General features: G+C 31.7%; 2 protein-coding genes across 6 annotated transcripts; one reads left to right on the plus strand and one right to left on the minus strand.

Annotated features, from left to right (window-relative positions):
* Positions 1–5,784: 5,784 nt before the first annotated feature.
* LOC139513507 (isopentenyl-diphosphate Delta-isomerase 1-like) lies at positions 5,785–10,796 on the minus strand. 3 transcript variants are annotated; one of them, XM_071302097.1, is made up of 6 exons: positions 10,685–10,796; positions 8,802–8,977; positions 7,893–7,985; positions 7,432–7,562; positions 6,497–6,689; positions 5,785–6,051 (listed from the first exon to the last, which is right to left on the minus strand). In XM_071302097.1, exons 1-6 carry the CDS (start codon positions 10,747–10,749, stop codon positions 5,915–5,917), a joined length of 795 nt encoding a protein of 264 aa, XP_071158198.1. In that variant the 5' UTR covers positions 10,750–10,796; the 3' UTR covers positions 5,785–5,914. The 3 variants fall into 3 exon arrangements, with proteins under 3 accessions (XP_071158198.1, XP_071158196.1, XP_071158197.1); XM_071302095.1 differs by having other exon boundaries at positions 7,893–8,030; positions 10,685–10,795; XM_071302096.1 differs by lacking the exon at positions 10,685–10,796 and adding an exon at positions 10,601–10,682 and having other exon boundaries at positions 7,893–8,030.
* A 147-nt stretch (positions 10,797–10,943) lies between these two features.
* Positions 10,944–27,845, plus strand: LOC139513505 (tRNA endonuclease ANKZF1-like). Of its 3 annotated transcripts, none has more exons than XM_071302092.1 (16): positions 10,944–11,040; positions 12,591–12,820; positions 13,638–13,723; positions 16,443–16,539; positions 16,978–17,228; positions 17,608–17,723; positions 18,390–18,537; positions 18,962–19,184; positions 19,739–19,951; positions 20,878–21,081; positions 22,833–23,631; positions 24,348–24,459; positions 24,997–25,095; positions 25,991–26,071; positions 26,512–26,579; positions 27,577–27,845. In XM_071302092.1, the coding sequence occupies exons 2-16, from the start codon at positions 12,634–12,636 to the stop codon at positions 27,692–27,694; spliced, it is 2,802 nt and encodes a 933-aa protein (XP_071158193.1). In that variant the 5' UTR covers positions 10,944–11,040; positions 12,591–12,633; the 3' UTR covers positions 27,695–27,845. The 3 variants fall into 3 exon arrangements, with proteins under 3 accessions (XP_071158193.1, XP_071158194.1, XP_071158192.1); XM_071302093.1 differs by having other exon boundaries at positions 10,967–11,040; positions 11,514–12,820; XM_071302091.1 differs by lacking the exon at positions 10,944–11,040 and adding an exon at positions 11,142–11,328.
* The last annotated feature ends 122 nt before the right edge of the window (positions 27,846–27,967 follow it).

A 27,967-nucleotide genomic window follows, 5' to 3' on the forward strand; every position in this document is an offset into this window, starting at 1 on the left:
TTATTGTTGTTATGTGTGGCTGAATGTGGGAAGACTAGAAGAGATATGGCGGCAAACTATACACCTTTAACACTAAAAACTAGCGTATAGAACTTTTATGATATTGTGACCAGATACGATTTCCAACTTAGAACTGCTACGAGAGACTACATGTACAGGCTCACAAACACCATTTAAAGCAGGAGATGGAGTGGGTTATGTAAAATTTTGAAGTGGGACATATGGCACGATTGTTGAATCACCTAAACGTGGACACCATCAGGAAAGAGAAATGTAGATTGTCCAAAGGAAACTTAGGATACGAATGATAGGCATAGAAAGAACAGTCATTGGATGGAGAACACGAAGAGAAGAAACCAAGCAGAAGACACTCAAATAGAAGGTGTCTGTTCGCGTCATGTGTCCAGCGCTAACAGGAGTTGTAATTTTTCTGTGATTAAAGCATACCAAAATGTAAAAAACTGCTTGCTTTTATCATAGCACTTTAATTGTTGAGCATTTTTAAAAGATATAAGTCCAACAGTTACGATTCAGTCGACCTTTTCTGTTATTTAGAATCTAATTCAAGACAAGGACAAGAGGCAAATATATCTACAAAAATCCTTTAATTTATCTTTCAGATATATGAAAATGCCCTTTCCTTAGCATATTTTTTTTTATTTCCCTGTTTTCTATGTTTTCGGTTTCTTTGTTTGGGTCTATGTTCTAATAATTTGTCAAAGGGGGCATCATTGAACTATGTTGCATTGGGTTTCTGCACAGCACTAGATCAGTACATCGGTTTTGGAAAACTATAGATATTGTATGAAATTTGTAATGACAAAACTTGAGGAATGCATCTCCTTTGTTAATACCTCCGATTCATTGTCCATGTAGTAATAACTAGTATATATTTGTTTAGGGGCCAGCTGAAGGACGCCTCCGGGTGCGGGAATTTCTCGCTACGTTGAAGACCTGTTGGTGAACTTCTGCTGTTGTTTTTTTCTATGGTCGGGTTGTTGTTGAAAAAATTCTATACTAGTACAGTGATAATGGACGTCATACTAAACTCCGAATTATACACAAGAAACTAAAATTAAAAAATTAGACAAGACTAACAAAGGCCAGAGGCTCCTGACTTGAAACAGACGCAACATTGCGGCGGGTTAAGACATGTTTATGAGATCTCAACCCTCCCCCTATACCTCTAGCCAATGTAGAAAAGTAAACGCATAACAATACGCACATTAAAATTCAGTTCAAGAGAAGTCCGAGTCCGAAGTCAGAAGATGTAACAAAAGAAAATAAATAAAATGACAATAATACATAAATAACAACAGACTACTAGTAGTTAACTGACATGCCAGCACCAGACCTCAATAAAACTGATTGAAAGATTATGTCTTCATCATATGAATATCAGGCACAATTGCATACTTAAACAGGGGATGATCTTAAAGCTACAAGTAGGAAAACTAGATTTCTTACCAAAATCTGTCCAGTGTGTTAAATATTTTAGGTTTTCTTTAACAACACCAGAGACATATATGTATTATATGTCTCTGACAACACGAAGGACACAACAATTCATGAATTATAAACATTCACGATAAAATGAAAATGAGACCCAATATATAGTGTTGAACCATGTCTGTATTGAAGGTATAATTGAATAATTTTTTGAACTGTATTTATATTTTGAAAACATCATCCAGATTAACTCTATATGTGTTTAATGTTTTGTTTGAATGAAATAAACTGAAGATTTCAATTAATAACGATTATATTGGTCTTCATAATGGGATTTATAAATAATGTTTGCGTTCAATTAATGTACAATGATTGTACTTACCTAGTCTGTTTCCCGACCGTTATTGGAATTCTTGACAATACCTACAATAATATTTGTATATTCCGAAGTCATACTGGATATATTACGGAGGGACCAACCTAGTACTTACCATGCTTAACCTCAAAATACAATGATTGTGTGTTATACTGATGGCATTAAAAGATAATGATGTATGCTTCAATAGAATTGTTGGTGTTTTAACGCCACTTTCAAGCGCCACTTTTGGGCTATTTCGTGGCGGCCAGTCTTTAGTGGTGGAGAAAGCTTGAGTACCTGAAGAAAACCACTGACCTACGATATGGATATGTATGCTTCAATGTGTACTGATTGTTAGAAAAATGATGCTGATTAATGTTCTACATTCTTAAATATGACTATTGTAAGACTTAATATCTAAATGATTGTGTAATGTACTAATGCCCAAAATATGTGTTGATTTTATGGGTTATACTGTAGCCATATTTTGTGTGATGGCTGTATGAGTTAAATCAATGGACTTTACTTGGTTGATCTATTATTTTCAAATAAGATAATGTCATTATTGACAATGATAATAGAACATGAAAATGAGTTTCAGATTAGACAAATCCTATCCGATCAACATTGCGCGTCTGGCGTATTAAATTATAAGTCTGGTACCTTTAATCACTATTTACACCTTATAAAGATTATAAAAGCAAAACATAGTTGACCCATTACTTATAGTTTGACCATCTGAATACCTAAATTAATTTAAAACTCGACTATGCTAATTAAACTTCAGGTTTTTAACTATCTGTTAGTAACAATGATTACTCTCAGATATATGCATAGTGTCTTTTAGTAGTATGGATAAGGGATTGATATATTTAACCTGCGACGTCTTCCCTCTGTTTTTGTTTGATGATCGATCGATCTGATCGTCTGATGCGGGAAGGGCAAACGCTCATAGACATGCATAACTCCGCCATAATTTTTCATTAATATTTGTGTCTGTCCCTTAATTGTCATGATCCAGTAGTTCAGTGGTTGTCGTTATTTCGTGTGTAATATTTATTTTTTGTAAATCGTTTTGTTTTAGATTAGGCCATAGTTTTTTTTTCTCAATTGAATGGTTTAATATATTTTTCATTGTTTTTCCTCGTTGTTGAAGGCTGTATGGTTATCTTTGATTGCTTACATCCACATTATTTGAACTTTGGTGGATAGTTGTCCTATTAGCAATCATTCCGCGCTTTTGTGTTATTAAGTGAGGCATAGATAAATGCGACAATAGTATATCGTTGTTCAAGCGTCATCAATCGATTGAGAGAAAACAAATCCGGGTTACAAACAAAAACTGAGGGAAACACATCAAATATAAGAGGAAAATAAAGGAACAACAGGAACACTGAAGTGCAACAAAAAGAAACACTAAAATACATAAAAAGGAATTATTTGAAAACAAATGCCATATATTCCTCAATTGGTATATGAAATTTTAAGAAAAAATGGTGGGTGGAATCTGGTTTAATGACTAGATAAACCTTCCGCTTTATGACAGTGTTAAAAATATTCCATCAACGACAGACACCACATGATATTAAAAACAGTGACGCGCTTACGTTACTAGTATGCATTCTCGAATTTTATACAATTATTTTCACAATACTCGTACAAACAATTTCCATTACAATGTTTTATAGAAAGCATGTCAGACGATCTTACACGCAATCACAAGTCGACATCATCCTTCTTGACATTGCAAAGAAAATCGACAACGTACCACATCATCGCTTTTAACTCAAACTATAATAAGGAGTTAACCGTAAAAGCTACAAAGGGATTCGTGATGCAGAGCGTAATATTAGATGGAACCGTCTCCTCTCAAGTTCCGGAGCTATCTGGCGTTCATCAAGGCACAGTTCTTGGACCTCTTTTGCTTCTGACCTACATAAATGACATGCCAGAATATCAACATCATCTGAACTATTTGCAGATGAGCGCTTTCTTTTTAGAAAAATAAAAAACCAGGTAGACCTTTTGCTTAAAGACCTAACATCATTAGAAGACTTGGAAAAACAAATGACAAACGAGTTTCAATTCAAATAAATGCATAATAATCAGAACAACACAGAAGAACAAAGAAGTAATAGATACTTCATACAAACTTAACGGACATACTCAAGACAATGTTGATACCAGCATATACTTAGGCGTAACCATAAATAACAACCTATCCTGGGTTAGACACATTGGCAACATTTTAGGCAAAGGAAACAAAACATTGGGGTTTATCCGAAGAAATCTGAAAGACTGCACAAATCAGTGAAAGACGCAGCTTATAAAGCAATGGTAAACCAGTGGAATATGCCTGCACAGTTTAGGATCCATCAAGCCACAAAAAATATCAAACCATTATAACAAGTTGAGCAAAAGCAGCAAGATTTGTCAATCACAACTACACAGACCGAACACTTGGTTGTGCAACACACATGGTTAAACAATACAGTTGGAAAGCTTGAGAGGACGAATGCATATCAACAAACTATAAATGCAACATAAGATCTAGCATAGGCTATATAAATAGATATAGACAGACAACAATATATAATCCCCAACGACAGCCAGACCAGAGGTATGGCGCTTTTAAGAAGAAAGATTAAAAAAAATGACATATATGAACATATATCAGGGATTGGAATCTACTTCTGTCTAACACAACATCAGCCCACAAGATAGAGGGATTCATCAAATAAACATTTCATGATGAAGGTAAATCCAGAAAAGCACTTTGCCTTTGGACGCAAGAAATTATTAAAAGTGTTGTTTTCAATTTTTTACCAATGTAACTTTAAAATGAGGCAGAGGTCAGATGAAACATGACCCCTTATTCCATACACCAAATATATTTGATCCATCTATAGAGGTTAAGCTCCATTAACACTGTTTGGGGACAGTACAGTTTGCTGTTCAGTGTTTGTTAAGGCTCCATGTTGAAAGCAATACTTTGACCTAGTGACTTGGATGGAAAGTTGTCTAATTGGCACCCATACCACATCTACTTATTTATATGTAGACCTTGCACGGTTTCTCATATACCAAATACAGTTATTGTTTTACTCTTTAAAATAAGTGATTCCAATGACATGATGCATCTGCATCAAGGGATTCTATTCCATAAAATGAATAGCTTCATTTGAAGCCAATATGGTCTTTTAATTGAATTTTCGGTTATATCTTTATTACATTTCTGCATAGTTTGATTTCATTACACCTATCTATTTTTGAAAATAAAATAAAATCTAATACCCATAGAGTTTTAACCATGAAAAACTTAAACTTCTGCAATAATGGCTACAATAAAATTGAGAATGGAAATGGGGAATGTGTCAAAGAGACAACAACCCGACCAAATAAAAAACAACAGCAGAGGGTCACCAACAGGTCTTCAATGTAGCGAGAAATTCCCGAAGTTTTTCTAACAGTAAAAACACTTTAAAGACATACATACCCTTTTTTTAACAAACAGTATATATTTCTATAATAAAACACACTTTCTGTACAAGATTAATATATGACTAACATAATTAAATTTGACACTGCACTGTTCAACTATAAGGATTCAAAAATAAATAAAAACCAATATGATTAAAATTGTGAGGCCTAGAACTTTTCAAACAACTGTTAAGGAACCGCCTGCGGTTCTTGGAGGAACACTAAGGTCTCACATCTTTAAAATGAAAATGAAATAGATATGTCAAAATCAATATACTTTATGTTTGCAAAATGCCAACTGGATTACTAAAAAAATAATCATTAAACATTAGCTTTCTGTTAGGTATGAGTCAAGGCTCTGTGTTGAAGACTGTACTTAGACCTTTAATGGTTTACAATTTACAAATTGTGACTTGGATAGAGAGTTGTCTCATTGGCACTCATGCCACACCTTCTTATATCTATTCAACACTTCATAACTTAAATCAATGCAAAGCAATGGGTCAATCGGCATTTATGTCAAAGTTATTTACCTCTAACAAAAATAAGTAACAAGTTTATAAAATATCTTAGAGCATTATTATTTGATAAATTAAAATTGATTTTCTTTTGATATAACTGCACAATCTACGACAATTTATAAATAGTTTTATGGTCCATCTCTGTTTCTAAATCTCCAAGTTTACTCCACCATTTATATAGGAATCTATCTGTGATAAGTCTGAACCAGGGAGTTATCAAACGTCCTTCACTGTCTGATGTCGCTAAAATAACAAATAAACTTATCATTAATAACTTGACATATAAAAACATTGCAGGAAGAAACTGGTTAGATAGACATGAAAAGGATGTTACATTTATTTAGCTAGGTGTTACTAGGCTTTAAAACTTTCCAAATTGTAGTTTTGTCTGTACACATAGAAACTATTATGGTGTAAACACAGCCATTTTTGTCAAAGTGTATTGATGAACCTTAAAGACTTTTCATAATCCTCTGGTTTTGTCAGATTAATACACAAGTTCAAAAATTTTAGGTTAAATTCCATACTTCATTACCAGAAAAGAAAGTAAAACAAAGTGACGCCAGATATTTCTAAGCAAACCTTAGACAAGGGATTTTAATTGGATGTTTTCATTCTAAGAAAATATCAGCTATATCATTTATACAATGCCTTAGCTGATCTAGACTAAAAAAAAATCATAAATTACCTAAAAAATCTCTTAGTTGATCCTGACTTAGATATCTGTAACTTTTTACTTCATTTGTATTTATATTAAGATCTACATCCTTTTGGATGAATAATATATAGTCTATTTCACTTTCTCCCCAGATTCCATCTTCTGGTTGGTTACCAGCCTTGTACTGTATCCTAGTCAAATATTTAAAGTCATCTACAGAAACCTGGAAACAGAATTAGTTGTTTAATGGAATACTTGTATTCTGAGACTACTATAACACTACTATTTGACTGGTTAGTATGTGAAGTGACAAATCTCTGTGTTATAGTAGTCTCAGTTGTATATAATTGCAAATTTGTCTCAGTGAAGTCTTGTTATAAACTTTTAAGTAACAAGGAGACAAATTAAAGTCAGATCATTTCCTGATAACTCTGGTTAATATTACATCTGGCATTTATAAAATGAAGGTATCTTTCTCCATGGAAATCATCAGTATAAAAATAGTTGGATTCTGCTGATTATTTATATTTTGGCTAACAAGGTTTTTCATCTGGAATTTTGATGCCAACCCTATATATAAGCACTCTCGTTCATCACAAATGTGTTGTATAACTTCTTACTGGTATATACATTTATATTGATATAAATAGTCAAGTTAACTATTCCCAGCTTCTAACAAGGTCATAATCTTGTTGTATATAAATTCTAAATGAATGATGTTAACAAAATATGTTTGACCAATTTCAAAATCTAAACTCAGCTTAGACACAAACTTCAAAATATCGTTTTTTAGAGGTTTCAGGTGTTTGAAAATTACAAATTACAAGAAATTAAAGAATGTATTTACGTATTTCTACAATTATTTTAGGATTCTACATAGGAAGAACAATCCTAAAAAGGATACCTGTTCTGGTGATATTCCTGTGTTATAGTAGTGAGTTATAGTAGTCTCAGTAAAAGGGTACCTGTTCTGGCGATATTCCTAATTCATGCTTTAATTTCCTCTGAGCTGCTCTCCTCACACCTATAGCATTTCCTTCCTCTAGTTCTGGGTCTGTATTCAGTGGATGGCTGCAGCAAGTGTTGGTAAAATTATCTACAATTAAAATTCAATTAGGATGGAATGTAGATTGTCAGGTATGATATGATGATGACAAGCTTCATACAGGTTATAAAATTAAGTTCAGATAAACATGTAAACAAATCAATCATGTTCTTGTACAATGTAAGTATGTGTGGAGTATAGTTAATTCTGATCATAATTCAATTTGCAACAATAAGTAGCATACAACATATTATTATGAAACGACTACAAATGTATTTAACCAACCATCCATTTATCTAGATCTTTTAATTTTAATAATGCTTGCTCAAAAGTTCAAATACACAATGTAATAATAGTATATAAGATTAAAACATTATTCACCAGGAAATGTAATTTTGGCATCAGATCTTTGTTGTAACAGAAGTTGTCCCTCTTGATTAAACAAAAACACACTGAAGGCTCTGTGGAGCAAACCTGGAAGATTAAACAAAAACACACTGAAGGCTCTGTGGAGCAAACCTGGAAATGTAAAACTGAAACATTTTTACTATTATTAAAAAAAAGTCAATGCATTAATACCTGTATAATTATTAAAGCAAATTCAAATATGTCAGAATAACAGGATACATGCCTCATCTCTTCTTCTTATGTTTCTTTCATTTTCATGGATTGAAAATAAAATGTGTTTTCATGGATGTTTAATTTATGGTTTTGTTATAAAAGTCTGCATATGTGGCAGCAGAAAATTTGTACTTTCTAATTTTTTTTTTAATTTGGTGACTATTCTATCATGTCTATAGTCAAGTGGTTACATAAATGTATTATGTGCAATTGGTATAATGTTGTAATGAATGACATGAAGTCCTGTTCAGTGTTGTTATATTAGGAATATTTTACATGTTTTTAGCATTCATTTTATTTAACTACTAGTAACATGAGTGATAAAAAGATGAACTAAAGATCATTCAAAAAAGGTTACAAATTTTCAAAAGGTAAACACATACAGATAAATAATTTTGTATCTTTATAGCATTTAAAATGAACATCTATTTTAGTCTTGTATGATTTTTGATTTATGTTCATTTATATATTTCAGAGTTTAGTATGACATCCATTATCACTGAACTAGTACACATTTGTATTTAGGGGCCAGTTGAAGCACATCTCTGGTTTAAGACCCATAGGTGGGGTTCGGCTGTTTTCTACTCTATGGTCAGGTTTTTGTCTCTATGACACATTCCTCGTTTCTATTTTAAATTTTGTTGTTAACTTCTCTGTATTTCATCATACCTTCATTGATATTTTTAAGGAGATGACAATGTTTCTTTGATGCAGAACCTATCTGTTTGTCATTTTCATCTATCAGGATGCATTCTTCTTTCATTAACTGGACTTGTGTTACATCACAGTTATCTAGGATCCTATCTGATACACCAAGTGGTATCTGGCTAGTGGTCATTACATTTCTTAAATGAAAACAGTGTTGGTTAAATATCTATTATCTGGCTAGTTGTCATTACATTTTTTAAAAGAAAACTGTGTGGTACAAAAGAATGAAACTTGAAATTAATTAACTTTGTTTTTATATTGGCAGTGTCTGCACGTACCCGCATGTGGGTACAAATAGTCAAATAGACATTCGTAGGCTACGCGTACCCACATCCGGTTTTATAATAAAATGCAATCAAATCGGGAATTATGTACGTGAAATATATACAGAAATTATCGATAATATGGGGATTTCGAGTAGAACGAGTGAAAGGTATGACAAATAATATTTTCGAATTGTATTTATAAGTTAATAATATATAATAAACCTTGCAAATTAAATGCACACTGATTGAAAATGAAATATACAGTCCCTGTAAACTATAGTCCTATAATATATAATATCCGAATTTTAAGTTGCTTCCACGCCTCAGAGGCAAAATATTTTTTGATGCGCTGAAGGTTTACATTTTCGTCAAACATTTTGTTATTTATTAACGAAACTTTCATAGAAGATTTTTGGCATCGGCCTTTGTTTTTCAGAAATAATGTATTAGGCCTTAATTTTTCCTGTCGAACTTGTTTAGAATTGTTTGCCTGTGTGAATACAGGAAAATATTATTCTGTAAAACTTGATTTCCTCTTTATTTTTTGTGTTTCCAGTTCTTCTTTTCTCTGCAGCTGCAATTGACTCCGAGTTTGTTTTTATATACAATTCTATAAAATTAATCAACTGATACTTTTGAACAAATTGTTCTAATTCATGATAACTTTGAAATGTCTGCCCCACATATATATCACTCTTTTCCCATTTTAAGAATATTTAATAACCGAGAAAAACTGTTCACTTACATATATATAAATGTTTACAAAACTTCTAAGTAGTTGATCAATTTTATTCACTAATTGCGATAATTTCTGTATAAATTCCCGATCCGATGGCAATTTATTATAAAACCGGATGTGGGTATGCGTTGCCTACGAACGGCAATTTTGCTATTCGTACCCACATGTGGGTACGCGCAGACACTGCCTTTTATATTTGCTTCTTCCTTGTTGTTTTCAGAGATAAGGGAAGAAATTGACAGTACAACAGCCACAAATATTTGCTTTGAGTTTTTAAGTATAATATAAAAGAGTTTATGCAGCGACTGATGCTGTGTAGTAAAATCTATGTTTTGCATACTGCAACTTTTATGCAAATAATGGCAGGCGAGACAAAAAACTGTATTTCGAATAAATTAACATTATATATATATATATTATGTCAAAGACTATTGGGTTAAGGTTCATCATAACAAATGGACAAACATTTAAGTATTTTCACATCAAAAACTACTATGAATACAGTACTTTAACACAAAGTAGTCTCATGTTATGATTAGTCCTATAACATATGACCTCGGAGGCTTTATTCACTATTTACATTTGCTGTTCTGATATTTTCTTTTTACTATCAATGTGCCACCCGCATTAGACAAAAAATAAAAAATGAAAATATCAGCATGAAAACGTTAAATAGTGAATATATAATGCGAAGGCATATATTATAGGACTAATGTTATGATGAACCTTAAACTGTTAAAAAAATAAAAAATAACGGCATGTCAAAGATAATCGGAAATGTACTATCCATTTTTTCTAGGATGACACACTCTCTATTCTATGTTTACAAAATTGCATACCTCCTTATAGCTTGCTGTATACTTGTTTTAAACAAGACAAAACGGTTTAGGAAATTAACTCTCATTCGTCCTACTTTCTGTTTACTTTCTGTTTACGTCCTACTTTCACTTTAGTTGCCAGAAGTGCCGAAGTCGTAAAAACCGAAAAAAACATATTTGACCAAAATCGTATGATTCAAATGTGAACATAATAAAAAATGTATAATAATTCTTTCCTACGATTGTAGTAAAACAACTAATGGGAATAATTCATGATTTTGCTATATAAAATTCATTTACGACAAATATGTCAGCGCCCATACAAAAAAATAACAAAACATATTTTATGTAAATTTAGAGTTATCAACGTGAATAAGGTAGATATTTCTAATATAAGAAGTTGCAGATAATTGAATATGAATAAGAACATAGTTAGTTTTATTGTTTTATTGTATTATCGGACTTAGTTACGCTGAGTAGAAATTAGCTTCTATACACAGTGGCATTGCACAATCACCTGAAAATCATTCCTGACAGTTAATGTTATGGTCTGTTTATGATGATGCAATACACCAAACTGTATAAAAAATAGTGTTAGGTTTTTAACAGACCAAAGGACTTTCAATAAACCATATCAAAAAAGGAAGAATGAAGACAATATCAAGGTAACCGTATTTAAAGATTGAAAAAAAAACAATTAACTGCCGATAGTATGTATGTGTGTTACTGGCAAATGCCTCCGATATACCAAGAACCCTTTGAAAGCTTTGAGGGTACAGTCGCATCCATGTACACTCCCTATATGGATTAATGGTGACGTGTATATTAATACGACAATTATTTTTAAAAGGACAATCAATCCCCACCCAACACAAAGGGAGTGCTACGACACCATGAAGTCTGTAATTATGGTGGAGGAAGCTGAAGTACTTGGAGAGAACCACTGACCACTTAGCGGAAACAGACAAACCAGAGAAATATCAGAAGATTGATCTCCAGGTCAAAGCAGGTGACAACTTTGACCAACCGAGGCCCCCAAAGTACCCATTCTTTTTGAAACTCTGGTCTGGGTACCAGAGATGTGTGTGAGAGGGTGAAAATTACCCTTCTGATGTCCTAATATTTTTAGCACCCCGAGTGAGAATCAAACTCAGGACCTTCAGCATTGTAGCCGTCGGTCTTAATCACCAGTCAGGGGTGCTACTTGTACAAGTAATTTTTCAAAACTTACTTAAACAAGTAAAAAAAAATTACGATCATCAAAATTCTCAAGTTTTGCGATGTAAAATCATGCCTTTAATGATTTTTCCCAGGTTAGCTCATAATTTTTTATTATAGTTCAATGTTTCATCTCATAAATTAAACAAAGAAACTGATTGGGCAAAGATCTTAAGTATTTGCACAAAGCCTTCAAAAATTGCTCCTTTGGGGCTTGTAAATGACCAGTGTTCTAAAGATAACAGACAACTGGGATTTTCATTGTCCATGAAATTCACTTTTATAAGTATCCTACAAATTTTTTTTTTTTTACTTCTTCAAGTAAATAAAAATTACATGTACAAGTAGTACTCCTGACTGACCACTAGACCACGAACTCACACTAATATATAATGGACTTTTGACTCCAGAATTATTATTGTTAGACAGGTTACCTCCTCTTTGCCTTTGATAGTAAAGCAAGAGCTAAATAAGTAAATTCATGTTTATAATCTGTATAGTGCCAATAATGGTATATACATTGTATGACTAATTCATTTTAAAATAGTTTAAATTGCACCGATCATACATTTGATCTTACATTTTTTGGACTAGTCCTATAATATAAGACTGTGAAGATTCATACACGTATCATTTACATTAAAACGTTTTTTTATCAAACATTTGTTTTTACTATCAATGTTCGAGGTTCTGTCTTTTACATTTTCAGATTCAGTTTTGATCAGTTGTCTGAGTTAAACACAACAAAGAAGATGGATTCAACAACAACATCTCCAAAGAAACTGCAGAAGAAAAGGACTCAGCAATACTCTATGTGTTTTCTATACAACACTGGAGAAGCTATGTCCAAGTTAACAGGACTGACTGTTGCTACATGTAATCCTTCTACAGAAAAAGGCAAAGCAACAACATCAACTGAAGAAACAAAGGAGGCAACAGGTAAATAGGTAAAAAAGAATGATTCTATTGTAAATGAGTATTCTATGTTACAAGTTTGTAAAAGTTAAATTTTTAACCTTGGAACGCTACTCTGAAAGTGCTAATAATACAAAGAGAGTAAAAAAATGCATTTATAATATTATCCAGTACAGTTATGTCCCCTGATTTGAGCAAATTTTTCAAATGTTAATATATGGCAAAATTAGATTATATCACTTTAAATCAATGATTACTGAGACATTGTAGACTATTTGTAGTGTTTCTCTTCAATATATATAAATCTTGAAGAATATGCAATAGATTTTAAGGCTTACAACTTTAAAAAAAAAAAAAAAAAAAAAAACTAGTTTGTTTGCTTTGTTTGCAAAAAAGACACATAATACCTTGTATAAATCAAGTAACAAATCCAAGATATTGGTACCTTATTAACACAGTTATATTGTTGCTCTGAGAATGATCTCCCTGAAATAAATAGTGATAAACATTTAATAAAAAAGATGAAGAAGCAAAAAATATATTATTGAGTGAACGAAATTATAGAAAAATGGAATGTTGTTAGTACATATAAAATAGAAAAAGATGAATACTATTAGTTGAAGCAAGTTTAGATGGGGTTCTGTGTATTTACATTGTTTGTACAACTCTCCTTACTGATGCCATATTTTGGAATTTCCGTGACCTAAATGGTTCACGAAAATTAATATTTTTATATATAGTATAGTAATAACGATTGTCTGATTCATTGTTTTCTTGTACTGTTAATCCATGAAATTGCAAAAGAGATAATAAGAAAATTTAATTTATTTCTGTTTTTCAGTACAACAAAGACCAGATTTTACTACCGTCTCAGAAAAAATGTCCTGTAATTACTGTGAAGCTGACTTTGAATCAAGGGAAGAACAGGTAACTACATTTATTTTACCAACAGTAATTTATTGAAAGTTTTCTAGATTAATGCTGTGTGCTTAATTAAAAGATGTTAATATAGATTAGTTTAAACATGTTTTATTTGTTTAAGTACAAATTGGATAAGACACAAGTCAAACAGACTTATGAAGTCTTCTCCATTTAACATTTATAGCAATATAATACAAAAATATATGTATGACCATGCATGTGTAGAATGGTATATCTATTTAATATACCGGTATATAAATTGTATATATAATATGGATATATGTCAAAAGATGGAAAATTCAAGAAAAAATTAAAAAAAATACAGAAAAAAGTAAAAATAAATAAATGAGTGTTTAGAAAACAAAAACACAAAAAATAAAATACAAAATTTAAAAACGAAAAAAAGGACAAAAATAATATAGATATATATTGTTAACTTTTTATACGACCGCAAAATTTGAAAAAATTTTCGTCGTATATTGCTATCACGTTGGCGTCGTCGTCGTCGTCCGAATACTTTTAGTTTTCGCACTCTAACTTTAGTAAAAGTGAATGGAAATCTATGAAATTTTAACACAAGGATTATGACCACAAAAGGAAGGTTGGTATTGATTTTGGGAGTTTTGGTCCCAACATTTTAGGAATTAGGGGCCAAAAAGGGCCCAAATAAGCATTTTCTTGGTTTTCGCACTATAACTTTAGTTTAAGTTAATAGAAATCTATGAAATTTTGACACAAGGTTTATGACCACAAAAGAACGGTTGGGATTGATTTTGGGAGTTTTGGTTTCAACAGTTTAGGAATTAGGGGCCGAAAAAGGGCCCAAATAAGCATTATTCTTGGTTTTCGCCACAATAACTTTAGTTTAAGTAAATAGAAATCAATGAAATTTAAACACAATGTTAATGACTACAAAAGGAAGGTTGGTAATGATTTTGGGAGTTTAGGTCCCAACAGTTTAGGAATTAGGGGCCAAAAAGGGACCCAAATAAGCATTTTTCTTGGTTTTCGCACCATAACGTTAGTATAAGTAAATAGAAATCTATGAAATTTAAACACAAGGTTTATGACCATAAAAGGAAGGTTGGTATTGATTTTGGGAGTTTTGGTCCCAACAGAATAAGGGGCCCAAAGGGTCCAAAATTAAACTTTGTTTGATTTCATCAAAATTGAATAATTGGGGTTCTTTGATATGCCGAATCTAACTGTCATGACTGTGTATGTAGATTCTTAACTTTTGGTCCTGTTTTCAAATTGGTCTACATTAAGGTCCAAAGGGTCCAAAATTAAACTTAGTTTAATTTTGACAAAAAATGAATCAGTTAGGTTCTTTGATATGCTGAATCTAAAAATGTACTTAGATTCTTGATTATTGGCCCAGTTTTCAAGTTGGTCCAAATCGGGGTCCAAAATTAAACTTTGTTTGATTTTATCAAAAATTGAATAAATGGGGTTCTTTGATATACCAAATCTAACTGTGTATGTAGATTCTTCATTTTTGGTCCTGTTTTCAAATTGGTCTACACTAAAGTCCAAAGGGTCCAAAATTAAACTTAGTCTGATTTTAACAAAAATTGAAATCTTGGGGTTCTTTGATATGGTGAATCCAAAAATGTACTTAGATTTTTTATTATGGGCCCAGTTTTCAAGTTGGTCCAAATCAGGATCTAAAATTATTATATTAAGTATTGTGCAATAGCAAGTCTTTTCAATTGCACAGTATTGCTCAATGGCAAGAAATATCTAATTGCACAATATTGTGAAATAGCAAATTTTTTTTTAATTAGAGTTATCTTTCTTTGTCCAGAATAGTAAGCAAGAAATATCTAATTGCAAAATATTGTGCAATAGCAAGATTTTTTTTTAATTGGAGTTATCTTTCTTTGTCCAGAATCAACTTAAATCTTTGTTATATACAATATACAATGTATATTCACTTTTTACTACCAACTGATAAATTAAAATAATCTTTACCATTCAGTGATAACAAGCAGTTTTTTTACATCTTAATATTTTATGATGTATTTAAATGAGTAGTTATTGTTGCAAACTCCATTAGAAATTTTAATTGAGATTAGTTTTGGAATAAGGGAAAGGGGGATGTGATTAAAAAAATTGGGTTCAATTTTTCTCATTTGAAATTTCATAAATAAAAAAGAAAATTTCTTCAAACATTTTTTTGAGAGGATTAATATTCAACAGCATAGTGAATTGCTCTAAGAGAAAACAAAAATTTTAAGTTCATTAGAACACATTCATTCTGTGTCAGAAACCTATGCTGTGTCAACTATTTAATCACAATCCAAATTTAGAGCTGAATCCAGCTTGAATGTTGTGTCCATACTTGCCCCAACCGTTCAGGGTTCAACCTCTGCGGTCGTATAAAGCTGCGCCCTGCGGAGCATCTGGTTATAACAGTTTTTTTTTCATTTGCTTAAAAGTACTCTTAAAGGTATGTCATGTATGAAGATTCTTTTGTTATGCTTTTTGTTGACCTGTTTATCCCTCTTTCTGTTCTTCTGTCCATATTTCAATTCCTCTGTCTTTCCTTCTATCCCATTTTTGTTTCCTCACTTGCTTCTTTTTATTTTGAATTTGCAAAGCTCTAGCAGGGGCAAATGTGTTCTCAGACTCATTCCTCTTTTATTTAATACTATTTTTACTATATATTTTTTATTTTTTATGTTTTTATGCAAATAAATAATTAACCACACTTTATTTTCAGAAAAGACATTACAAATCAGACTGGCACAGATACAATCTGAGACAAAGATTAAAGGGAGTCAGCTATGTAAATGAGGACAAGTTTGAAGAGCTTTCAGGTAATGACTTTACATAAATTATACATCACCTCAGAGAACAATATGATTTATATATACAAATCAAGCTAAGACCCACCCAGTCATTATTGAAAAAACACACTAACCCCCACCTAGTCGTTCATGAAAAAGCATGACTCATCTAGTTCTTCATTAAGAAAAATAAAAAAAAATAATAAGACTCACCTAGTCATTCATGAAAAAATACAGACTCACCTAGTCGTTCATGAAAAAACACATAAGCGAGCATTACTGGTTCCTTGAAATTTATGGATAATGCTCAATAAAAATGTGTTTTATTTAATGGAAAATATGAATCAGTGGAGGCAATAAAGCATGGTCTTAAATCAGGGCTGTGAAGATAGGCTTTCTATGTTCACAAGATATATATAATAAGTAGAGTTCATATTAAATGCAATAATTTAATATGAATGTTTCCAGGAAATATATCGAGTATATCAGGCTCTGAGTCTGACAGTGGTGAAGATGACAACCATGCTACAAGTAAACCTATTGGAATGGCTGCCAGATTCCAGAGGAAATTAGAGGTCATAGGGACAGGAAGTAGTACAGACAGTGATACCGAGGACAGTATAATGGATGACAGAGCTCGCAAATACCCAAAGATATTCCTCAAAAATTCTCTGGGTGACCTGATATCACTATATAGATGTGTTGTGTATCACAAAAAGGTAAGGTAGCATACCTTATAATAAGCAAAGAGATACACCTGATCCAATTTTTGATCAGATTTGTAAAAAGATATGGATGGGGTATCCATTCATGACACAAAGTCAATTCATGCACATAAAAAAAAACTCACAAAAAGCATTTTCCATTTGAATGGTTTTACACACGTCATTTTTGGGCCCTTTTTAGCTTGCTGTTCGATGTGAGCCAAGGCTCCGAGTTGAAACCGTACATTGGGCTATAATGGTTTACTTTTACAAATTGTGACTTAGATGATAAAGTTGTCTCATTGGCACTCATAACACATCTTTTTATATCTATATATTCACATCTGACAGAATGCAAAGTAAAGAGTTAAATTTAAAAACAATTCTTTTTTAGGTTATTCCATCTAGCCATTCAGATTTAATGTCCATGGTAACAGACATTCCATTGCATATGAAGTGGGCAGTCTTGATGTCAAGTGGAGGTCATTTTGCTGGAGCAATATTTGATAGGTATGAAACAAACATTTGGACTTAGTATACAATATAAAGAGTGAGACCATTTGAATGATTATTATATTACTTCAAAAGAAACAAAATACATGTATAGTAAAAAATTGAAATACTTGTACCTGTATGATAAAAATATCATTCACTTTGATGAAGATTGTGAATTAGGAGTAGACAAAAACCAACAGGCATGTGTACATGGAATTGGCATGGTATTAACAATTACTGAAAAATAATCTGGAGGTCTTTTTCACATACATTTCCCAGCAAACCTGTTTCTGCTTATACAACTTAATGTCACCCCATGTTAAAACTGATTAACAACAAAAATTAAGATAGAAGGACAAGATATTTCTATTGGTTTTGTGCAATATCAGAGCCAATTTGGACCCAATACAACTTAATGATGAAAATGTTTGTATGTTATAACCTTTATGTAATACACTCGTCAGCATAGACTATCTTTAAAACAAACTCATCAAAGAGACTTTTAAATTTTACCTAGGCTAATGAATCTGTGAAAAAAAAGCACCCATGATTTAGTATATATAAATAAGATTGCAAGTTATTTCTAGATACTCAACCACTTTTCTATCAAACATTGCCCTTACATTTTCATTGTAATGTAAAATTCTAAAGAAATTGTCATACTTATGTTGTTTATTATAGGGATAACGTTATTGCCCATAAAACATTTCACCGCTACGTTGTGAGAGCTAAGCGTGGTACAGCACAGAGTAGTAGAGATAGTCAGGGTAATGCTCCTAAATCTGCTGGTGCTGCTCTACGAAGATATAATGAGTCTGCTTTACAAGAGGTATGACATAAAATACCTGTCAATCTATTGTTAGTTAATTGGAAAAAGTCTGTACATCATCATTTTAAATTACAATTTTTGTACCTTTTGTATTTTTAATTTGGAAAACTCGTCCTTTGCACTTATTAAATTTTGATGAAAATAATTTTGATTGCTAAAGCTTTAACCCTGTCTCTGTAAAAAGAGTCAGATATTATTTAATACAATTCTTTTTTTTTTTAAATCTTCCTTTTTAAAAACAATTAATTCATGTTAATATATGATTTTAATGAAGAACAGCAAAAAATGCTGTTCCTTTGCTTTTTTTTATTTAAACATACTTTATGTCATGGATTGATACCCCCATATCCTTTTTTTTCTATCAAATTTTTTCTCATAGGTATATGGACATTTTATATAACTTAAATTTTCTTCCATATTTCAGGATGTCAGAGCACTACTTACATCATGGGATGAACATATTAAATCTTGTGACCTCATTTTCCTTAGAGCTCCTAGTTTTAATAAAAAGATATTTTTCTCCGGCAAAACACCCCCATTAGATAAAAAAGACAAGCGAATTAGAATGATACCATTTCAGACCAAACGACCAACTCATAATGAGGTTCAAAGAGTTCATCAGATGCTGGCTTCAATAGAATCATATGGTAAGTTAAATCTAAGCTAAAATTAAGTAGATGTATCAAATGTTCTTTGTATAGTTTTATGAAGAGTTTGATATTTTCTTACATAACATTTTTATCTCTCTAGCATCTTGAGTATTAACTTTTAATAGTTTTATAACACTGAAATCAATTGTTGTTGTACCTTGTTCCATTTTTGGGAGCAAAATTTCTATGACACCATTGATAAAGAATTGACCTGCACAGTTTGTGTTTGTTGCATAACTTTTGTAATGTAGTACCTAGATTGACAATGCAGAAAATTCATAATGACTTTGACTTTAAAATTTTGATTTGACAGTTTATAAACCTCAGATTTGTTCCTGAGTCGGCATACTTCTGTCAGATTGATCTATCAGTATCTATATGTCAATCTAACACAGGCAATGATGATATATAATGAAGTAATGAAAGCCAAAAATCTCAAAATGTCATTGTCTAAATAGTGAATTTCACAGCAGAAATTGAAACACATGTATGGGCTATTTGCCCAGCTATCCTGACAACTCTAGTTATTAAACATGAATAATTACTTTTAGGTGAAGAAGCAGGGATACAGGACTTCATTCCTCTTTCTCCACAGCTGACATTTAGTGCAGATGTTGGAAAGTTAGTTATTGTTCCAGAAGATATATCAGCCTCTCCTAGACATAGAAAAAGTAAGGACAGACTAGGTACTTCTCCACTGACTAAACCATATGAAGAAGAGGAAGAAATACCTCGGGAAAAGGGACAAACAAAAATGGGACTTGGTAAGCTATTCTTTTCATTTTATTACAATAATGATAAAATAATTTATGTGCATATAAAAAAAATCTCTTTCAATTACAATTCAATCATGCACTTAAAGCTCCGAGTTCAAAATAGTGTAAAACATTTGTGATTTCTAGATGTGCTGGGTTTATTTTTATATTCAGGTTTCAAAACGAGGGAGGGTATACTGATGGAATGCTTTTATTTTATTTTGTCTTTTTGCTGAAAATTCAATTCAATTCAAAACTTTATTTATAGTCGGCATGTTACATAACAAATAATCATAAGCTCTCTGAGCTTTTATAACTAACAAATACATATATTTACATAATAATCATACACAATACAAATATTAAAACATAAAAGACAAAGAACATACATTTCATGCACATTTAGGCTACACTAATTTAAATACTATATATTATACACATGCATAAGCACTAAGCTAAAAAGCAACACAAAAACTAAAGCACAGCAATCACAAATTATAAAAAAGCTAAGCAAACATTCACAAAAAAGCAGCACTATTATGTTTCAAGCTGTAACATAAAAAAGATAAAACTAAACACATGCATTGCAATGCCATGAGTTGCCATTCCATGAGTTTATTAGACTCTTGAATTGGGTTAAAGATGTTTCGGTTCTAAAATGGTTTGGCAACTCATTCCATAGTTTGGAAGCAGAATATCTGAAAGATTTCAAGCCATACCTTGTTGTTCTTACGTCAGGTATTTCAGCTAGATATTGGTATCTGAAAGAATATTTTGTTTTTTTAATATGAATTAGATCATGGAGGTATACTGGATTTTCATGATTAAAGACCTCTATTGCCATGGTTCTTAGGGCTATCTTACTCTTAAAATGAATTTGCTTATCATTATATATATATGAATTAATAGTTATTATATAAATATTGTATTTTTAGACTATTTATTAAAAAGTGAAAGTTTTCCCACTTCTTCTGGAAATTCTACAGCAAGTGACTCAGAATTAGTAGCAGTTATGCAGACACTTAAAACAGACCATCTCAAAGAATTTGACATGTCCAAAAAACCAAAAAGGAAGAAAAATACCAGAAAACGAAGACTTTCCTTAAAACATCAAGTTGAGCCTGGAACCAACCCTTTGGGTAAAATATATGAAGATATAAATATATTTTTTAACACATTTTAATAACTTTGAGGCACAAGTGTTGATCATTTTTATCTCAAAAAGGCAAATGAATTTTAATATGCTTGTAGAAATTCAAATACTATTATAGAACTTACAGGACTTTTCTCTTCTCAGTTCTAAATGATTAGCAAATTTCTGCTTATTGGTGTTTCAAATTACAACAGACATGTTATAGTCCCTTGACCATCAGCCTTTCTGGGAAGTGATAAGTCAGATTACGAATCCATTATTTTTTTAATATCCATTGACTATATTGTTTCAATGACTAACTTTTGCATCTGATAAATCATTGCTTGGGAACAGCAAAGACTTTGTTACACAAAAACATGATTTAAATTTTGAAGTATGTATAAAATTGAAAATGGAAATGGGGAATGTGTCAAAGAGACAGCAACCAGACCAAATAAAAAACAACAGCAGAGGGTCACCAACAGGTCTTCAATGTAGCGAGAAATTCCCGCACCCGGAGGCGTCCTTCAGCTGGCCCTTAAACAAATATATACTAGTCCAGTGATAATGAACGCCATACTAGTTTCCAAATTGTACACAAGAAACTATAACAAAGGCCAGAGGCTCCTGACTTGGGACAGGCGCAAAAATGCGGCGGGGTTAAACATGTTTGTGAGATCTCAACCCTCCCCCTATACCTCTAACCAATGTAGAAAAGTAAACGCATAACAATACGCACATTAAAATTCAGTTCAAGAGAAGTCGGAGTCTGATATCAGAAGATGTAACCAAAGAAAATAAACGAAATGACAATAATACATAAATAACAACAGACTACTAGCAGTTAACTGACATGCCAGCTCCAGACTTCAATTAAACTGACTGAAAGATTATGATTTCATCATATGAACATCAGACACAATCCTTCCCGTTAGGGGTTTAGTATCATACCATCATAACATATATGAGAAGAACATAACCCGTGTCATGCCAACAACTGTTTTTAGAATAAATGTGTTCCGATGCAAAGACCTTATCAGTGACTCAATATTAACTCCAAAATATCGATCTTTAATGACTTGACAACAGTATCGTAATTATATCCCTTCTTAATAAGTCTATTCAAAGGTTTTGTAAGTTTCTGAGGTGAATACTGACACCTTTGTGCTTTATAAAGAATATTTCCATAAAAAATTGGATGTGAAATACCTGAACGTATTAGAAGTCTGCATGTTGAGCTATATTTACGAATGATGTCTTTATACCGATGATAAAATTTAGTAAATGTTTTGACTAGTTTGTGATATCGAAAACCCTGGTGTAATAATTTTTCAGTAATACATAAATTTCTCTCGTTAAAATCTAAAACATTGTTACATACACGAGCGAATCGTACAAGTTGAGATATATAAACACCGTAAGATGGTGACAAGGGAACGTCACCATCTAAAAACGGATAATTAACGATAGGAAATGAAAAATCATCCCTTTTATCATAAATTTTAGTATTCAGCTTTCCATTAGTGATATAGATATCAAGATTTGTATGTGAGGGCATGATCTGTTCAAATTATTTTTGTAGCTTCATGATATTATTAGTAAATTGCATGAGTAATGTGTAGCTTTAAATTTAATATTTTCCATGTCTTTTGTTTTACCCTTCAAGTAGTTGATTTGAAGGCCATAAAAACCTATACAGTTTATGTAGTTATTGATAAATTATCATAAGATATGAACAGTGTATTTACATTATTTCAGATGAAGAGAAATACCACTTAAAAAACAGTTTATATACTGCTTGTAAAGTAGGTGATGCAGACTCTCTACTTAATCTTCTTGCTGTTTTTAATGTGTCAGACAAGCCTGATGATGAAGGAGGTCAAGGTGATTCAAAAGTCATAGGTGATAAAGAAATTGTTGTAAGTGTCGTAGATGGAGAAAATGTAATACAGGAAACTATGGAAGGTATTGAAAAGCCAGACCATAACTTGAAAACAAGTGGAAGTGAAATACAATTTGATATTGATATAGATGACGTGAAGGATCAAGATACTAATAATTTGACCTTGGAACCTGAAAATGTTATTTATAATGAAAAAAAAGTGGATAATTCTCAAGTTAAAGTAGACCCTCAGTTGACTAGTGATAACCGTGACTTTAAAAACACTAGGACAGAAATTACTGGAAATGTGGAAACTAAAAGCAAAGAACAGAATATTGATAACTTGAGTGCAGATCTTCCTATGAAAAAATCTGAATTGACTTCTGAAAATTGTAAACAATTGGATGATGTTGAAAATGTGTTTGTTGATTCAGTGAATGAAAAGTCAAACATGACACTGAACGTTAAAGATAACAGTCGACCAACAAGTAGAGAAGGGAGTCGATCTCGTCACTTCTCCGCCACTGATGTGTTATCTCCTATAATTGTAACATCTGAGTTACTCAATGAACCAATAGGAGACAGTGAGACAACTCTACTGATGATAGCATCTAAAGAAGGTCACAGGAAACTTATTCAAATGTTGATGAAAGCAGGATCAAATCCAGCTATCAAGTAATTCTTTATTTATTATTATTGCCATGAATTATTACTTATTTTATTATGTGACAAGTCAACAATCTAATTTACTTGCTCAATCTTGTGCTGTTGGATTCAAAGAACATTTCAAATGTATGTTCTTAGGGGAAATAAGATCTCACTTCCCAAACAGAACAATTTGCAATATGAATTTACCACATTTAAACAACTGTATGCTGGGTTCAGCCAAGATGTTGTACATTTTTACAGCATATGATAACTGAAGTTTGGTTTGATCTCGGGGGGGGGGGGGGGGGGGGGGGGGGTCCACTTCCTATATACAAGGTGATAGGATGTGCCACTGGAATAGGTCACCTTTTCAAGCTTGAAAAGGTAACATTTTTACCTAGGCAATATGTGAAAAGGTATACATTTTTGAAATCTAAATTATATGAAAAAGGTGGGGTAATAGACACCCTCCCCCCCCCCCCAGGGTTTGATAGATTAGAGTAAAAGTTTGAAATTATGTTAGGGTTTGTTATATGTGATTAGAAAGTAACAGACACATTTTAGATTGCACATGTAATTCATAGAACATAATTTCATTATGAAAAGAATTACTCAATCATGATCTTACTATATCTGATTATTTATCATACTTGACCTTGGTCAAGTTTATTGGCTCTACCAAATAGTTTTATCACTGTTATGTTGTGAGTTAGACAATGATAAATGATGCAATTCTTCTTCAGAGATAAATATGGTCAGACTGCGTACCAGTTAACATCAGACAAAGAGACCAGGAACGAATTCAGAAGATTTATGGCTAAGTTTCCTGAAAGATATGATTACGATAGTGGAAAGGTAAGATCCATTATTCCACAAGTGTCATAAAAATAATTACAGAATGTGTCATTGTAAAACTTTGATCATGGTACCATGGATCTCAGATTTTAAGACCCAAGGCCTGTGCAGTGTACGGTTTGTGTGTTTTACCACTATACAGCTTATTTCTTATATTTAAGAGGTAGTAAACTTTGATCCAGATTAATTTGAAGAAAAAAATCCAAATGTACAGATAAATGGAAGTTCATGCATTCAATCTATATGCAATGTGCATTACAATAAAAATAATAAATCTGGGTAAAAAAGTGGGTACCCTCAAATGAGAATGCTGCTAAGAAACATGACTTTTGGAATTCATATGTATTTTTGTCAAAATTGAAATGAATCTTAATTATACAATTTCCCTAAAAAGCAGGATTTAGATTTATATACACACATATTTACACTATGTGATTACTTCTGTAACTTGTGTTCAATGATTTGAATATATACACAATATATTATAAATATATATGTGTAATGCTGGAATAAACATGTATATCTTTTTTTAACCAGGTTCCTGGGCCACTTACTGAAGAAATGGAGGCAGAAAGAAGGAAAAGAGAAGCTGAAAGAAAAAGGGTACAGAAGAAAGCAAAACAGGAAAGAGACAAGGTACATTTTGTAGTGGAATATGTTAATCTGTTTGCCGCTTTATTGAATTTTTTGTGCCCCTGACGAAGTGGAGGGGGCATTAAATTTTAAACCTTGTCTGTACGTCTGACCATCCGTACGTTTACGTCCCGAAATTGGTTTCCTTTCTCTCACATTAGTTTCTGTTAACCAAATGTTTTGAAACTTATTCAAAAATAATCTTCATACAACAAAACAGATCCAGTTCGAATTTAGGTGGCGTCACTTTTACCGTTCCTGAGTTATGTCCATTCATAAACATAAAAAGATGCTGATTTTTAGTTTCCTTTCTATAACTTTAGTTTGCGTCAATCAATTGTCATTATGACATGAAACTTATACAAAATGCTTATTACCAAAAAACACAAATCAAGGTTGTATATGGGTGGTGGAATTTTTACAGTTTTCTTGTTATGTCCCTTAATATTGTTTAATGCAAGCTGAGGCATCATCTGTGTCCTATGCACACATTCTCATAAAGAATAATTATTTTTATTTAATTTACGGACATTTTTGTGTATAGATTAACTGCTAAGGATATCAGACAGGAAAATTTTTAGTTAAAGCAAAGTTTACATTAAAGTATTAAAGATTTTTATGAAAATTTTTATATATAGCATGTAGATCTATTTCATAATTTTTGTAATGGTTACATCTCTAAAATTTAAAATGCTACCTGTGTATTTTATAATTATATTCAGATTCAGTTTAATGATTTCAAAAATGCATACATACTCATTTTTTGAAAATCAATAATACATTTAATAATTTTGAAACTCTACTTAAATAATTTTCCTTTCAAATGCAAAAAATAATAAAGGTATGATTTTAATTGAGACTGGCATTTTGATTTAAATGAAATGAATATTTTTTTTAGGAAAAGAAAGCAGAAGAAGCAATACAAAGAGTTGAAGAAGAAGCAAAGAAAAGATTTCTGTCAATGCCAGATAGGGATAAGGTCAGGCATTTAACAAAAGATAACATAGTAATAAAGATACAATTAAATGATAAATATAAACCAAGATATTGAGATAATGTTTTGACATAGTCACACCTCAATTAGAATGAACGACGTCATTTAGAATTAGTAGTGTGTGTTACAGTTAGAGATTGGTCATAATGTTTTTAACAGAAAAAAAACAATATTTCCCCTTTGTAAGCAAATTGGTTAAAGAGGGTTACTTTATATTGAGGAAAGATTCCTATGATTTTTTTTGTGGATATGATGATTTTAATGTTTTCTGCTGTAAAGATCAGTTTCTATATTAGCATTTTCTTGATCCTTATAAATATATAAAGTTTTATGTTAAATAATTTAATTGAAAGTGATAACAGCATTAATGATTACATGTACAAGTTACATAAATATTTTTTAAGTATATACTGATGTAATTCCAGAGAGCCTTGGCAGCTGAAAAAAGAATCCAACAACAGAAAATGTCTGAAGGAATCCAGGTTGTATTAAGGTTGGTACTGAAACATGACAATTTTAATAACAGTATATCATTAAATTAGATATTTTTTGGTTTAAGACTGCATGTTGCCCTCTAGATATCTTTTGGTTGTTATTGTCTGATTGACATGTACCCTACATTTCTTATTATGCCCCTGCCGTAGCAGAGGGGGCATTAAATTTGACCGTTGTCGGTCTGTACGTCTGTTTGTCCATATGTTCCAATATTGGTTTCCATTTTCAAACTTAAGTTTGCCTCAACCAAATGTTTTCAGGCTTATAAACAGTGCTTGCTACTACAAAACACAAATGAAGTTCTAATTTGGGCAGCCTCATTTTTACCATTCTAGAGTTATGCCCCTTTACAAATGAAAAAAATGCTGAATTTTTTGTTTCTATTCTCTTACTTAAGTTTGCATCAACCAAATGTTATGAAACTTTGATACAATGCTTATTATAAAAAAAACACATAGATCAAGTATGAATTTGGGTAGCCTCACTTTTACCATTCTAGAGTTATGCCCCTTTACCAATGGAAAAGTTGCTGATATTTTTTGCTTCCATTCTCTAACTTATGTTTGCATCAAACAAATGTTATGAAACGTATATGCAATACTTATTACCAAAAAACACAGATAAAATACAAAATTGGGAAGTGTTACTTTTTATCATTTTGAGTCATGTCTCTTGATAATCTTATATTCAAACGGGGTCATCATCTTTTTCCCATGGACATATTCCCCATTTATTCATACTGATTTAAGAAATAACATACTTACACCATATATTTGAGATATTGAATGTCTGAACTTGAGGTAATATTTTGATGATATAATTATACTGCTATCTTAGCTCATTTACTGTAAGAAATGTGTTTTTAGAGGCTCTTACCACCAATTGTACATAGTATACTAAAAGTTGTACCATATGTATCATATGCATAAATAACTGTTAATGATATAAAATTCAAAAATAATTTTATTTCACAGCATTCTATTTTTCTTTTTCAGTCGCTGTTACCAGTGTGCAAAGGACATGACAGGAAAAGTTCCATTTGAATATTTTGAATTTAAATTTTGTTCTCCAAAATGCCTGAGAGAACACAGACAGAAAACTGGAAAGAGCTGATAGAAGATATTTTGTAGAACTTTTATTTTTAAATTTTTGTCTTAACTGCATTGTTCTCTGTTATAAAAATTAGATTTGTAATTATCAGGTACCATGTATACAAACCTTTGTGGTATAAGTTATTTTATTAAATTAAAAGTGCCTCCTTATATACCACATGTTGTTTTACACAAGTGTATCATCTCTCAAATATGAACATAACATGGTAGTTGTAAACTAGAGGCTCTCAAGAGCCTGTGTCGCTCACCTGTATTTACTGATGCTTTGGAAATC

Source organism: Mytilus edulis, chromosome 2 (genome assembly GCF_963676685.1).
Source record: "Mytilus edulis chromosome 2, xbMytEdul2.2, whole genome shotgun sequence".
Lineage (NCBI taxonomy): Eukaryota > Metazoa > Mollusca > Bivalvia > Mytilida > Mytilidae > Mytilus > Mytilus edulis.